Here is a 15,632-nt window from a genome sequence, read left to right on the forward strand (position 1 = left end):
GACAACGACTGCAGTTTACGCATAACCAAGCAAACCACGCACTAAGCAAGCTGGGTCAGAAACGCCTTTCTAGGATTGCCAGCCTCTGTCAGTTAAGACCAAAAAGTTGACGGCGGAGTGGCTTTAAATCGAATTTCTTCCAAAAAACAGGGATCAAGAAAAATCCTATCCGAGGTCAAGCTCAAACCCTATTTAATGGTGGAATTTCGAACAAATATCCGGACTCGTACCCGGACTCCCAAATAATTTTCACAGACGGGTTTAAATCCGAAGGTAGGGTCGGCATCAATGTCGCCTCTGACGGCATCGAGGATGCTTTCTATCATCTACTAAACCAGTGCTCGGTAGTCTCAGCGGAAGCACACTCTAATCGCATCTGGATCGTCAATGTGCTGACCTGACGGTTCTGACAAACATTCCTCGAAGTGGCTTCCGACAGTAATGTTACACTCATTTGGATTCCCCACCATCGCGGCATTCAGGGGAACGAGTACGCGAATGCAATAGTAAATGTTAGAGTATTATCACAGACAAACAGACATAACACATTGAACATTCACTCATCGAAATTTAAATCTGTTGATTTCAGTTAGTTGGGCAAATCACGAACCAGATGGCAGTAGTGAGCAAATGTCAAACTCGAGCAAATCCGATGCGCGCGCCACTAGTGACCGATTGGTCAACTAATGATTATTTGAATGGACCAGTAAATCAGTGAACGATGGAAATTTGCCGAGTGTTATGTCTGTTTGTCTGTGGTATTATCCTCACTCAGGTTTTTAATGAAGGTTTGTGAAATCGCTGCACAATGCTTAATATATTACTTTTCTTGTGTAAAAGAAACGAAAATTACGCAGACTTCACTTCAGAGAAACGCTAATAACTAAGCCGGATAATCTTCTCGCGGATTCCAACATTACATTCTGTATTTAATTATACAAGAACTGAATGCGAATCATAGTTCATCATCATAAATGTGCTTTCTAGTTTCAATATTTTTTATTTAGATATTTGTCCTTACACTATTTTTTTTTCATACTAATTTGAGTCACATTCTACAACAACACGGAGTTAGGTATTGTGCAGCCCTTAGTCTAACGCATCCGCAGTTCTATGTTCCCTTTATGACTGCCCTTGAAAGATGAATAATTTATATACGATGTGATACAGACAAAATTGCTTGCTATTTGCGTTGCATGAAAGGGCGGGAGACTAAAAGAGACGACTAGTGGCACGCAATGCTGATCAGCTCAGGTCAGTGTACATCGACATAGCTAAGAATGAAGAATCCCTAGTGTCGTAACCAGCCGTATTCTCGACAGTCCAATGTTGATTATCCATTCTTATCGGTGACGCTGGATTAGAATCCAGAGAGAGAGCGATGCCGCACCGGACCAGGAATACCGTCTCGTATCGGTGACGCTGAATAAAATCTAAAGAGAGAGCGCGGCCGCACCGGACCTGGAATGCCGTCTCTTATCGATGACGCTGGATTAGAATCCAGAGAATGAGGGCTTGGCCACACGTGACTTGGTATGCCGTCTCGTATCGGTGAAGCTGGATAAGGATCCAGAGAGAGCGAGGCCGCACTGGACCAGGAATGCCGTCTCTTATCGGTGACACTGGATTAAAATCCAGAGAGAGGGCGAGGCCGCACCGTCGCGTATCGGTGACAATAGTTTAGAGGGGGCGAGGCCGCACCGGACCTGGAAAGCCGTCTCGTTTTGGTGACACTTGATTAAAATCCAGAGAGAGTGCGAGGCTGCACTGGACCTGGATTGCCGTATCTTTATCGATGACGCTGGATTAGAATTCAGAAAAAGGGCGAGGCCACACCGGACCTGGAATGCCGTCTCGTATCGGTGAAGCTGGATAAGGATCCGGAGAGAGCGAGGCCGCACCGGACCTGGAATGCCGTCTCTTATCGGTGACACTGGATTAAAATCCAGAGAGAGGGCGAGGCCGCACCGGACCTGGAAAGCCGTCGCGTATCGGTGACAATAGATTAGATTCCAGAGAGAGGGCGAGGCCGCACCGGACCTGGAAAGCCGTCTCGTTTCGGTGACACTTGATTAAAGTCCAGAGAGAGTGCGAGGCTGCACTGGACCTGGATTGCCGTATCTAATCGATGACGCTGGATTAGAATTTAGAAAAAGGGCGAGGCCACACCGGACCTGGAATGCCGTCTCGTATCGGTGAAGCTGGATAAGGATCCGGAGAGAACGAGGCCGCGCCGGACCTGGAAAGCCGTCTCTTATCGATGGCGCTGGATTAGAATCCAGAGAGAGGGCGAGGCCGCACCGGACCAGGAATGCCGTCTCGTATCGGTGACGCTGAATTAAAATCCAGAGAGACCGAGGCCGCACCGGACATGGATGCCGTCTCTTGTAACAGTTTATTCCCTTACTGGTAAGTGCTATCTGCTTAGCTACTGGCCGTTGACTTCTTCCGTCTGCTTCCTCGTCTGTCGAAAAAGTGCACTTTTGCTCGAAAAGCCAGGAGTATTACAAAGCGATGGGAATCCATTGAACTAATGATATCCTACTCATCCCGGTAAAGTGGAGTTCCGAAGAGGTTCAACGGAACCTCGATAGAAAGGGTACGTACTATGCTAATAGGATTCAATTCTATAAAATCGATGTGGTGTAAGACCGTGCTGAGGGTAGTGTATCTATTATGATTCCAAGCCCAACCTCTGCTCCTTGCTCTGCTCTGCTGAAACGTAACATTGGCTGAACTCAGAAGAAACCACGTCTAAAAATGGTTACGTATGTTAAGTCTTCGCGTGAATATCGAGTCGACACCGAAAGAAGCTGGACGCTAAGAGTCTGTTGTTCATGGATGAGTACGCTACGAACCGAATGGCTATCGGCTATAGAACGGAGAATCGAAAAAAATATGATTACTCGTGACGTCGTGATGGATCGTGACCTTTGGTACCAAACGGTGCTGAACTCAATGAAGGCCAATGATGTGGATCTTCCGCCTCAAGGAGGACGAGGCTGACCGCCCAATTCGATATAAAGCGCGACTGGTGGTGAAAGGGTTACTCCAACATCCATGAAATCGATTTTGAAGATATGTTCCTCATCGCCTTAAGGGCTTATCAGAATGGATACGTTTTGACAGTTTTCCCATGAAAAAAAAAACTGTAAAATGTGCGCAAACGTGTCCATTACGCGTGGCCCTTTAAGCTGGCAAAGTTACGTTTAATGCATTTATCAATTTTAGTAAATATTAACGAGTAGCTTTTGAAAAAAAAGATCACTGAAATGTAAAATTTTTCCCAAAATTCACCTTGAATTGCGGTCGTAAATTTTGTTCCAGACACCAACAATGGGGCAGATCGATTGCCACTCTTATCAATGTTTTTAGTAATTAACAATACGCGGTACGCGACGCTTGGTTAGAAGATAGCACAAATGTTGATATGCAAGTATACTGCCGTCCCAAGCATATCTGTCCCATGTCGATTTTTATCATTTTTGAGTTTTTTGCAACAAACGTTCTAAATTAATGTATATTTTATGGTGAACAAATAAATACATATAGTTTGTTCGAAAACTTGGCGAAAAAATATCGGGTCATTTTGTCCCATTGTAGAATTTCCAAGCATAACTGTCCCATTGAAACAAATTTCATACAACATGTATTAAATTACTTCGAAGAGGCTAATTTTCATTATCAAATCATTCAGAGATAGAATATGAGTTGTGGTATAGTTTCAATGGGTAAAAAAGGTTAATCCACCTAACATCGTTGATGCCTTTCTTGTACATCATGAAAATTGAAAAGTAATAATTGAAGCATATTTAGCATATTTATATTAAAACTTAAGTGAGAATAGTCTCTCATTTTTATTCGAATTCTATGTATTTATTTACACTTTTTCTTCTTTCATTATTGGCATTTCCATTTTTGCATCCGTATATGATAAGGCTAACACGAAAATACTTTTATGCCTGATTGCACCCGAAAATTCCTTTGACCGTGAGTCCAACCAAGCCGCCTAAGCATCATCGCTTTGTAGTCGTGCTTCTAAATGCATGACTATAAGGTAGGCCAAATTCATTTACATCTATACAAGATTTTTGCAATAGCTTCGGAACGAGCCGAATTGGGCCGAATTTCCCGTCGAGTCCAACTTATTACGAAAAAATGGTCCTAAACATGTGTTTTCAAATGTTCATACAGCAGGTGGAATTTTCCACTCGACACATCAGATGCTAATCTGAAATAAATTTTATAGGAATCATCAAACACCTTCGCAGTATTGCGGTATTGAGTTACCACGGAACCTGATTTTGATGCTTCTTCCAAAAATCCATCTGCGCTGAAACATAATTATCCTGAATTTATTTCAGGATCAAATTATATATAGGAACTAATTCTCACTGTCCTTACTCTTATGTAAGGTATAACATAAGACACACTCGTCCCCATGTCAGCTTTTTTATACACATTTTTTTCTATGGAGCGTAATAGCCCCCTCCCCCAAAAGCTTACGTTATTAGTGTACGGCCCCTTACTACAATACGCTTTGAAAAGACCTAATGCATCTAAGGGGCCGTACACATATTACGTAAGCACTTATGGGGGGAGGTGAGGGGGGGAACGTCGTTTTCATATAAATAAAAAATCATTTGTGTGAAAAAAATCTTACATGGGGGGGGTCAAAAAACCCAGAAAAATTGCTTACGTAATATGTGTATGATCCCTAATTTGAATCAGGTTATTATACAGACCCAAAATGAACTTTTGCTAAGCGCAAAGTAATCTGATGATACTCTAGCACTGGGACAAATATGCTTGGAATTATCAATTTTGTCTTCAATTTCGCAGCATAAATGTCCCACTGAATAAATTTCACTAAAAAACAGTGTTTTTCCTTTGAAACATACTAAGCCATTAGAAATACACTATTTTCATCGATATACGTTTATTAATCAAAATTTCATGGGGAAATTTAGCTACAAACTGAAAAATACGTTTCCAACTTCAATCGCATTTTTCTCAGTTGCATATTTTTCGACATGGGACAGATATGCTTGACACGGCAGTATACTACTTTCAAGAGGAATCTCAGATTGCAATCGATGACGATAAGACTCGGACGGCCTGCCGGCTGATTATTAGGCACTGACCTACCGATGACTTTCTGCCGTAACGATAGAGCGTTCCGTAAATATCAATCAATGCCAACGATGCCAACATGAACCGCCAACTGACTGATACCTCGTCGCGTAATTTCACGTTTGTTTGTTATTGTTTCTAATCTTTTCAGAGCAGTGCAACTTCCGGTCAGGTATATGTAAAACATCTATTGCCCATTGGCTATCATTTTAAGACGATCAATTAAAACCATTGTTCTAACCTTTGCACCAATTTTGTTTTTCAGGGCCGCAAAATGAACCCCGAATCGATTTCCCACCTGGAGCACATGTGCTCGCTGGACATTGACTCGCAGACGCCATTCGTTCGGCTGTCCGGCATTATCTGCACCATTGGACCGGCCTCCGTTGCGCCGGAAATGCTGGAAAAGATGATGGGCACCGGCATGAACATTGCCCGATTGAATTTCTCGCACGGTTCGCACGAGTACCACGCCAACACGATCAAGAACATCCGCGAGGCGGTGGAGAACTACTCGACGAAGCAAGGCAAACCGTACCCGTTGGCTATCGCTCTGGATACTAAGGGACCGGAGATCCGTACCGGATTGATCGAGGGAAGCGGAACCGGCGAGGTTGAACTGAAGAAGGGCGACCAGATTCAGCTGACGACTGACAAGGAGCACCTGGAGAAAGGCAGCAAGGAAAAGATCTACGTTGACTACGTCAATATTGTCAAGGTCGTTAAGAAGGGCGATCACGTGTTCGTCGATGATGGCCTAATCTCGCTGGTGGTGGACAGTATTAGCGGTGATACTCTGACTTGTACGGTAGAGAACGGTGGCTCGTTGGGATCCCGCAAGGGTGTTAACTTGCCCGGTGTACCAGTTGATTTGCCAGCCGTGTCCGAGAAGGATAAGTCAGATCTGCAGTTTGGTGTCGAACAGGGGGTTGATGTGATATTTGCTTCTTTCATTCGTAATGCTGCCGCATTGAAGGAAATCCGTACCATTCTCGGCGAGAAGGGCAAGAACATCAAAATTATTTCGAAAATCGAGAACCAGCAGGGTATGCAAAACTTGGATGCCATCATCGCTGCCTCGGACGGTATCATGGTTGCCCGTGGTGATTTGGGTATTGAAATTCCGGCCGAAAAGGTCTTCTTGGCTCAGAAGTCGATGATTGCACGGTGCAACCGTGCCGGTAAACCCGTCATCTGCGCCACCCAGATGTTGGAGTCCATGATCAAGAAGCCACGCCCAACTCGTGCCGAAATTTCGGACGTTGCCAACGCCATCATCGACGGAGCTGACTGCGTGATGCTGTCCGGTGAGACTGCCAAGGGTGAATACCCATTGGAGTGTGTGCTGACCATGGCCAAGACCTGCAAGGAAGCCGAGGCCGCCCTTTGGCATCGCAATCTGTTCAACGATTTGGTCAATACAACTCCCACCCCACTGGACACGGCCAGTTCGATTGCAATCGCTGCATCGGAGGCGGCCTCCAAGAGCCGCGCTGCGGCCGTCATTGTTATTACGACCTCGGGCCGCTCGGCTCACCTCATCTCCAAGTACCGCCCACGCTGCCCGATCATTGCCGTTACTCGCTTTGCGCAGTCTGCTCGTCAGTGCCATTTGTACCGAGGCATCCTGCCGGTGATCTATAAAGGTAAGTACATACTGTCACAAGCATCGCCACTTCGTTGTCGACTCAGATTTCGACGATCGATAATAGATTGCTGTAAAATAAATCGTTCGCTGGACTGTTTGACTCGATTTCTGTTTCGTGGACTGTTTTCCACCTCTTTTAATGTTGAATTCTAACCCTCCGGGTGTTGAAAGTTGCTAAATTATGAGGGTGGGAAAGGGGGTAAAACTGTTGAAGGTGGATTTTTAAATTTAGTCCTTAAATCCGTGTAGATATGGTTCAAAAATTCTTTTTTTAATTTTCCCATCATGGATTGCGCTAGGAACAACCGTGGTATCAAACAGGAATCTAAAGATGAAAAATAGTACAGTGAACAATTAATTTCACCATTCATTAATGATCATTAGCGCAACATGAAACTCTACAACTCCTCAATCGTTTTTCAGAGGAAGCTCTCGAAGACTGGCTGAAGGACGTCGATGTACGCGTTCAGTATGGCATGGAATTCGGCAAGGAACGCGGCTTCCTGAAGCCTGGCAATCCGGTTGTCGTCGTCACCGGATGGAAGCAGGGCTCCGGCTTCACCAACACCATTCGCATTGTGTATGTATACGATGGAAAAATGATCGCCGTCTGATCGAATCGCACCCTGGCCCATGAAGAGAAGTTTCAAGAAATATCTAATTTTATTCCTTTTCCAATGTTTTACAGGAATGTCGAATAAATATGGTGGGTGCCGCACCCAGCCGAAAAGCTTCATCTCTAAGTACATAAATGTTCTACAAATAACATAAAACATAGTCATTAGACACCTACACACAGGAAGAACAAGGCGATACAACCGTCAAGTCCAACACCACATCATAACTCTCAAAGATGAAGAGAACTGAGACGCTGTAGCAAGTGGTTAAATATTGAAATTGGCATCCTTCAGTTCACAAAATTTATCGCACTTTGCTAATATTAAATAACAAAACAGCTACCATCTTAGGTTCTAATTTTCGCAAAAAAAAAATACATAATATTTATATCCGAACGGATTCAAATTGGCATTAAACATTTAGTTATATAGGACTCTAAATTATCTCATTTGACTAAGCACGCGTTGGTAGGATCGTAACTCATTAAAGTTAGAATGCTGGTAAGGTTCAAGCGCGAGATTGACTCAAACCTGGACAAAGTCCCAGATATAGGTTTGATCATCTGATGAAAACGGATATAAACCTGTGAATGTATGTTATTGATATCAATAGTAAGCAAATAAACATTTAAACAGTTGAAGCTGTATTATTATGAATCAGAATAGATATCACCGATCCTTGAACAAACTAATAGCAAACGAGACTCAGCGCAGCAGCTGGGAGTAGCAGTTCTTACAGAAGAGCATTTTTACTGGATTTACTGATTTTACTTAATTTATTGATCGTTGGAAACTTTTAAATACATTCACTTGCGTCTTACATGAGGTATTGTAAGATCTCTCCAAATCCAGGCATATGAGATGTCAAATGGTCAAATGGTGTACCGAATCAACCAGGACTTCCGCGATGTCCCCAGCAGCGGCGTCAACCCAATTTTGTCTTCTGAGTATTAGTCTTTTACTTGCGTCTCAAAACAAGACATATGCGGTGTTGTAAGATCTCCAAATTGTCCTGGAGTTTGAATCAAATGGTCTACCGAATCAACCAAGGGTTCCATGGTGTCTCCAACCTCAGTGTCAATCCAATTTTGTCGTCCGATTATTTGTCCTTTCCTTGCGTCTTCAATTCTTGCATGTATGAAGTTATAAGATCTCCAAATTGTCCTGGAGTTTGAATCAAATGGTCTACCGAATCTACTGAGGCTTGCATGACATCCTCAGCCGCGGATCATCCCAAGCATGCCCTCTGAGTATCTGTCTTTCACTTACGTCTCAAATCCAGGCATATGAGATGTTTTAGGATCTCCAAATTGTCCTGGAGTTTGAATCAAATTGTCTACCCAATCAACCAAGGCTTCCATGATGTCTTCAGTCGCGGTATCAACTCAATTATATTCCCCGAGTATTTGTCTTTCACTTGTGTCAAATCAAGGCGTATAAGGTGTCGTAAGATCTCAAAGTTGTCCTGGAGTTTGGATAGCCTGCGAATTGCGTCTCAAATTCTAGTATGTAAGATGTTGTAAGATCTCCGAATTGTTCTAGAGATTGAATCAAATGGTCTACCGAATCAACCATGGCTTCCATTATGTCCCCAGCCACGACGCCATCTTCGTCTGCCACATCGCCATTCAGGTGTTCTTCTTAGTGCTGCCGCCACCTTTGGATCACCTCACGCTCATTCGTAAGAGGGTTCCCGTTTATGTTCTTACACTGCTTCATTGCTTCACTGAGCTGCTTAAGCGAAAAACGTACTATTAAAGGAACTAGCGCGGTACAGTTGCTCCGTCTCTTCACGGTCTCGATCTTCCAGCTGGCGCTTTTTCCTCCGAAAAATCGAGTTTTGTCTGTTCCGCGCATCGTGTCTCGTTCGCCCTCGTGCGATGTTGCAGCAATCTCGCCCATGCTGCATTCTTTTCTTCCACTAACTGCTCACATTCGCCGTCATACCAGTAGTTTCTCGTATCCGGGGCACCGTGCCCCGTGCGCCTAGCCGCTCTTCCGTTGGGAGTGCCACTTTCAGCTGCTGCGCGTATCCTTGGGCTATAGTCTACCGTCTTGTAGCCGCCCAAAATGTTAAGGGTTGTACACCATCGATAGTTTTGAACGCAGGCATACTGCAACGAGGTAGTGGTCGGATTCAATATTCGCACTGCGGTAAGTGCGGACCACGTGAAGGCATTCATTAGGTGCAATATAATTGCCTACTTTTTGGCGAATTGCCAGCAATATGCACTGAGCTTTCAAAGCTTGCTTACATCCCATGTTGAAGAATTTGTGATATGCAAAGATTTATAATAAGTGCCTTGTACTTCTTTTTTAGCTTTTTCAGTACATTTAAATACTTGTTCGACTTTAATTTATTTTATTTTTTTAACTTAATCGCTATCACCACAGCGTGGTGTATGGTATTGACGGCAACGAAGAGCCGATTAGAATTGACATCAGTGAAGTGAAATACGTTCCAGGATTGTCGACCAGCTTGATTTCTGTGGAAAAGCTGGCGCAGAAGAAAATGGAAGTGTGCTTCAATCAAGAAGGCTGCCGAGTAGTCATTGGCGTAACTACAGGGGGGCTAGGGGGGGCTATAGCCCCCCCTAGAATTCCTACGACTTTGTATGAGTATGGCACATATCTAGCGCTCTGATCATATCTGGGCGTAACTGCAAATAATGAATTCTTATCATCTCTCTCTACAGTGAGTTGAATATATTTTATCATGTTTTCTAACTTCGAAAAATTGATATTATCTTGGGTTAGGAATGCACGAAGGATATTACGCTCCCTTTATTCTCAGCCAAACATTTAATTGCTTAAGGTGAATTGCGTACGAATCTAATTTCCAAAGTAAATTACATTTTCGAAGGAACATATTGTACTTCCAGTTGAAAACCGAAGTGAGCTCTCGCGACAATCGAGTTTTCTCCCGTTTCCTTTTGTCGCAACTACGTCGCGACTAGTGCGCATCATGGCGCACGGCGGTGGCATAGATGCGCACTAGTCGCGATGCAGTTGCGACATCAGGAAATAAGGAAAAACTCAATCGTCGCGAGAGCTCACTTCGGTTTTCAACTGGAAGCACAATAACGCCAAAACACAACTCGTTTTCAGTACGCACAAAAATGTTTTTTAGATGTGCTTATCACCTATGCATTGACATTCGTGCTGCAAAAATGAGAAATGAGCCAAGGTGAGAGATGACGAGCATGGTTACAGTCATTTTGGTACTCTGTCGAAATAAATGTTGGAGTTGGACTAGTATTTTCATGCTGATTCAATGCTGATTTAATAAATAATAGAAGTAACAGATTAACAGAACAAATACTATAACTGAGATTTTGATTGAATAAAGAAAATTCAAGTTAAATAATAAACTGCCTGTAATAGTAGACAACATGAGAAATAAAATTGTTTAACTTGAGCAGGAGGCACAGGATGCTTAGGGTACCGAAGAATTTCTAACAAATCTTGACTTTTATTTATCAGCAAATCATCAACTCTTCAAGATTTTTATGGTTACATTGTGTTGCATTGCATTGCGAGTATTTTTTTAAAGTGTGCTTATGACCTCTAGCTTTCCAACATAACCCTTACAAATGCATGGCATTTCTAAAAGGATTGTCAAGAGAAACCTTCCGATATTGTGATAGCTGAGTACAACGTATCATTTTGAAGGCATTTCTTCCTGCAGATTTCTCTGGTCAAGTTTTCAAGCGATGTTGCTGCTATTTCCCGAATTTCCAATTATCTTGATAATCCGAAAAAAAAATCCATAATCCTTGAAAATCGAAAAAAGCTCGGTAAACCCTGAAATTTCAAGGAGAGGTAACTAAAATGTAAGAAGACAGGAACACCGTCTTCGACCAGAGGTCGTACAGACTGAGCACTTAGCACTTAGCATGAGACAACGGACAGGACACATAACACCCAGTGGACCAGTGGAGAATTTTTCGATCACGAAAAGTTTCCTCCCTACCGAGGGGAATCGAACCCATACTCCTTAGCACATGCGTCTATACGATTGACGTCGCTAACCGCACGGCCATGAAGCCCAAAATAACATAAAATTATTTCTAATGGATATGTAAAACTCGAAAGTCTTATGTATCCAAAGCTCTTAAGTTTTTTACGTATCGAAGTTATTGGGAATCCCACAACATTTCTAGATTTTTATGTCAGAGCTGTTCAAGTCGTCACTGGATGTATTGAAATAGCTTTTTGGTAGGCCAACTTGCGGAAAGTTGAACAAAAACAATAACTTTTTTGTGTTTGACTGTAAGAATAGAAAAAAGTTAGCCCCCCCTAGAATTTTTCCTTAGTTACGCCAATGCGAGTAGTAGACTCGCAGGGAAGAAATTTGTCGTAGCGAAAGGTGTTCGCTGCGGTGTATACCATCTTCGTCAAGCTGAGTGTTCGATGCAGGCAGTGGTTGGTCAGCACAAGCCCAACTGTCAGCATCAATGGCATCGTCGTCTTGGCCACCGGGATTGGGCAGCTGCTAAGCGGCTTCTCAAGGAGGATCTTGCCACCGGCATAAAGGTAAGTGATAGTGGTCTAAGAATTGTTTGCGAATGTTGTATGGAAGGGAAGGCAGCCAGAGCCCCTTTCCCGGCTATTATAGAGAGGAAGTCGACTCAAGTATTGGACATCATCCATACGGATTTGTGCGGGCCGATGAAGACGACCACACCCAGTGGCAACCGGTACGTCATGCACCTGATCGATGACTACAGCAGATTCACCGTGACGATACTGATGAAGCACAAGTGGGAGGCGACACAAAACATTATCGACTACGTGCGATGGACGGAGAACATCTTTGGACGCAAGCCGCGTGTTATTCGTTCCGACGGTGGGGGCGAGTTCGATAATAAGGAGCTGAGGCAATTCTATAAATCGGAGGGGATCAAACCTCAATTTACAACTCCTTATTCTCCACAATCTAATGGTTTAGCGGAGCGAAAGAATCGCTCCATCAACGAAATGGCAACCTGTATGCTGGTTAATTCGGGTCTCGAGAAGCGATATTGGGGCGAAGCGGTTCTGACCGCTACGTATCTGCAGAACCGCCTACCGTCTAGGGCTATCACAAAGACACCCTATGAACTGTGGTGGAACAGGAAACCGGATCTCGGGAACTTAAAGGTATTCGGAAGCGAAGCATACGTCCATATTCCTGGGAACAAGAGGAACAAACTCGATTCGAAAGCACAGAAGCTGTATTTTGTGGGCTATTCGATGGAACATAATAAAACATAATGGAACGTGAAACAGATTCTATCACTATCAGCCGGGACACACGTTTCATCGAATTAGGCAATGGATCATCATCGGTAGAATTCTCTATTTTGGCTCCGGATGAGTGAGAAGGAAAAGGACAAGTTAGATGAAGAGATTCGATTGATACCCTTTAAGGAAGAACCCGACGAAAGCGAAGAAGAGTACGACTCCGCGAATGATGATAACGATGCAAACACTCAGGAGGAGGAAGCAGCTGGTGAGATACGGAGGTCAAAATACCAGAATATGGGAGCTATACCGAAGCACTTTGACAATTTCGTAGTAGGAATAGCGGCAAGTGCGATTGAAGAACCTACCAATTATCGAGAAGCTATTAAACATCCGGACTGGCATAAGGCCATGAAAGACGAAATGGATTCCCATCGTAGAAGTGGTACTTGGGACCTAGTACCTTTGCCAATAGGGCGAAAGTTAGTTGGCTCCAAATGGGTTTTTAAGCTCAAGCGGAATGAGGCTGATGAAGTGATTAAGTTCAAGGCAAGAGTAGTGGCGCAGGGGTATAGCCAACAGTTTGGCATTGATTATGATCAGGTGTTTGCGCCAGTTACTCGTCAGTCAACGTTACGGACATTTCTGACAATAGCTGCAAACCGGAATTTGGTGGTCCGCCACCTAGATGTAAAGACGGCATACCTCAACGGTACTCTAGATGAAGTGATATATATGCGGCAACCGCCAGGTTTTTCGTCAGCAGGACAGGAGGAGCTTGTGTGCCAGCTGAAGCGGAGCATTTATGGATTACGGCAATCTGCACGATGCTGGAACAAGAAGCTTAACGAAGTAGTGACTAATTTGGGGTTCAAGGCGTCGTCGGCAGATCCGTGTCTTTACGTGAGAAAAACTGGTGACGAAACGGTGTTTTTGTTAGTCTATTAACGACATGCTGCTTGCATCGACGAATGAAGCGGAATTGGAGCTGATTTATCAGGATGTAGCCAAGGAATTCGAAATTACAAGCCTGGGAGAGATTCGGCACTTCCTTGGGATGGAGATGCGTCGCGAAAACGAAATGTATCAAGTCAGATTGAAGCAATACATCGACAAGCTACTGAACAGACACGGGATGGACCAAGCAAAACCAGCAAAGTTCCCAATGGACTTGGGGTACATGAAGTCGCTGCAAACCAGCAAGCCACTTGATAATGCACATGAATACAGGAGTTTGGTTGGTGGATTACTTTATCTATTAGTCATCGCTCGACCAGATATAGCGGCAGTGACAGCGATTCTAGGAAGGAAGTTTTCTACCCCGAAAGAGGCAGATTGGACAGCTGCCAAGCGCGTTTTGCGTTACTTGAAAGCAACGAAGAATAGCTACCTTCAATTGGGTGGAAATATAAGTGAACCATTAGCAGGATACTCGGACGCAGATTGGGCTGGGGATGCCGAAAGTCGGCGATCAACTTCTGGCGCAGTGTTCTACTTTGGCGGAGCAGCGATATCTTGGACTAGCAGAAGACAACCATGTGTAACACTTTCCTCAATGGAGGCGGAATATGTTGCGCTTTCGGAAGCTTGCCAAGAGACCATCTGGTTGCGGCAGCTTTTACGTGACTTTGGAGAAACTCAGATCGAACCAACCGTGATAAAGGAAGAGAATCAGGGATGTCTGGTTTTCGTTAGGACTGAGAGATCAAGTTGACGATCGAAACACATCGACACAAAGGAGAAGTTCATTCAAGGTCTTTGTGAGAAAAAGGAGATCATGTTGGAGTACTGTTCAACGGAAGTTATGGTGGCAGACATCATGACTAAGCCTTTGGGTCCTCAAAAGCACAAGCAGTTTTTCCAGATGTTAGGATTGTCGAACGACGTGTGAAGCGTGTACCAGTTGAGGAGGAGTGTGGAAATGTGCAATGCTACCACAACACACATCGTAAGCAACAGTGCGTACCTTCATACGCATCCTACCTTGCGCCAACGCAATGAGAGCGAGAGAGAGTGTGTGAAACATTTTTCCAATGAATCGACTGCTTTGAGCGTGCTTACAGCGGCACTCTGGGAGTTAACTTTCTGAAATCAGTATGGCGAAAGGCATCTAAGGTTCGATTTCTCAAAATTAAGCACTTTAATCGAAAAAATATTTGGTAGGCGTAGTAGCGGACACCATCCCTCATAACCGGTACCAAATAGTTTTTCATGAAAAGTTCCTAATTTTGAGAAAACCAGATGTCTTTCGCCATACAAATTTCTGGCGGTTAACTCTTGCTGGCTATTTTGTGCATATACTATAGCGCCTGGATGTGGCTGCGGCGGGTAGAAAATCAGCCACTGCCAATAATGAATCACCTGCTTTGAGCGTGCTTACAGCGGCACACTAGGAGTTAACTTTCTGAAATCAGTATGGCGAAAGGCAGAGTGTATGTAATGAATCGACTGCTTTGAGCGTGCTTACAGCGGCACACTAGGAGTTAACTTTCTGAAATCAGTATGGCGAAAGGCATCTAAGGTTCGATTTCTCAAAATTAAGCACTTTAATCGAGAAAATATTTGGTTGGCGTAGTAGCGGATACCATCCCTCATAACCGGTACCAAATAGTTTTTCATTAAAAGTTCCTAATTTTGAGAAAACCAGCGTTAGATGTCTTTCGCCATACAAATTTCTGGCGGTTAACTCTTGCTGGCTATTTTGTGCATATACTATAGCGCCTGGATGTGGCTGCGGCGAGTAGAAAATCAGCCACTGCCAATAATTCATTAAGAGTGGCGACATGTGCCGCATTTGACAGGTCTCCTGCTCGTTTGGAACACGATTTTGTATGGGAATGACAGATGAATTCTGTTCCAATTCTGACAGTGTCGCCACTCTTATTTACATTCACTCTGGCGAAAGGCATCTAAGGCTCGATTTCTCAAAATCAAGCACCTTCTACGAAAACATATGTGGTAGGCGTAGGAGCGGACACCTTCCTATATAACCGGTAGCAAATAGTGTT

The 15,632-nt window shown here is 43.8% G+C and overlaps 2 protein-coding genes across 5 annotated transcripts in view; both read left to right on the forward strand.

Annotated features, from left to right (window-relative positions):
* The window catches only part of LOC134226904 (pyruvate kinase-like), a 48,110-nt gene extending 40,071 nt beyond the window's left edge, over positions 1-8,039 (forward strand). For all 4 annotated transcript variants that reach the window (XM_062708040.1, XM_062708031.1, XM_062708015.1 and 1 more), the window contains 3 exons: positions 5,399-6,779; positions 7,205-7,361; positions 7,470-8,039. In XM_062708040.1, the coding sequence (XP_062564024.1) occupies positions 5,408-6,779; positions 7,205-7,361; positions 7,470-7,482 (1,542 nt within the window). In that variant the 5' untranslated portion in view covers positions 5,399-5,407 and the 3' untranslated portion in view covers positions 7,483-8,039. The remainder of the gene's footprint in view (positions 1-5,398; positions 6,780-7,204; positions 7,362-7,469) is intronic.
* Positions 8,040-13,576: 5,537 nt separating this feature from the next.
* Positions 13,577-14,338, forward strand: LOC134206247 (uncharacterized). Its single transcript, XM_062681944.1, has one exon. It carries the CDS (start codon positions 13,577-13,579, stop codon positions 14,336-14,338), a length of 762 nt encoding a protein of 253 aa, XP_062537928.1.
* The last annotated feature ends 1,294 nt before the right edge of the window (positions 14,339-15,632 follow it).

Source organism: Armigeres subalbatus, chromosome 1, assembly GCF_024139115.2.
Source record: "Armigeres subalbatus isolate Guangzhou_Male chromosome 1, GZ_Asu_2, whole genome shotgun sequence".
NCBI classification, from domain to species: domain Eukaryota; kingdom Metazoa; phylum Arthropoda; class Insecta; order Diptera; family Culicidae; genus Armigeres; species Armigeres subalbatus.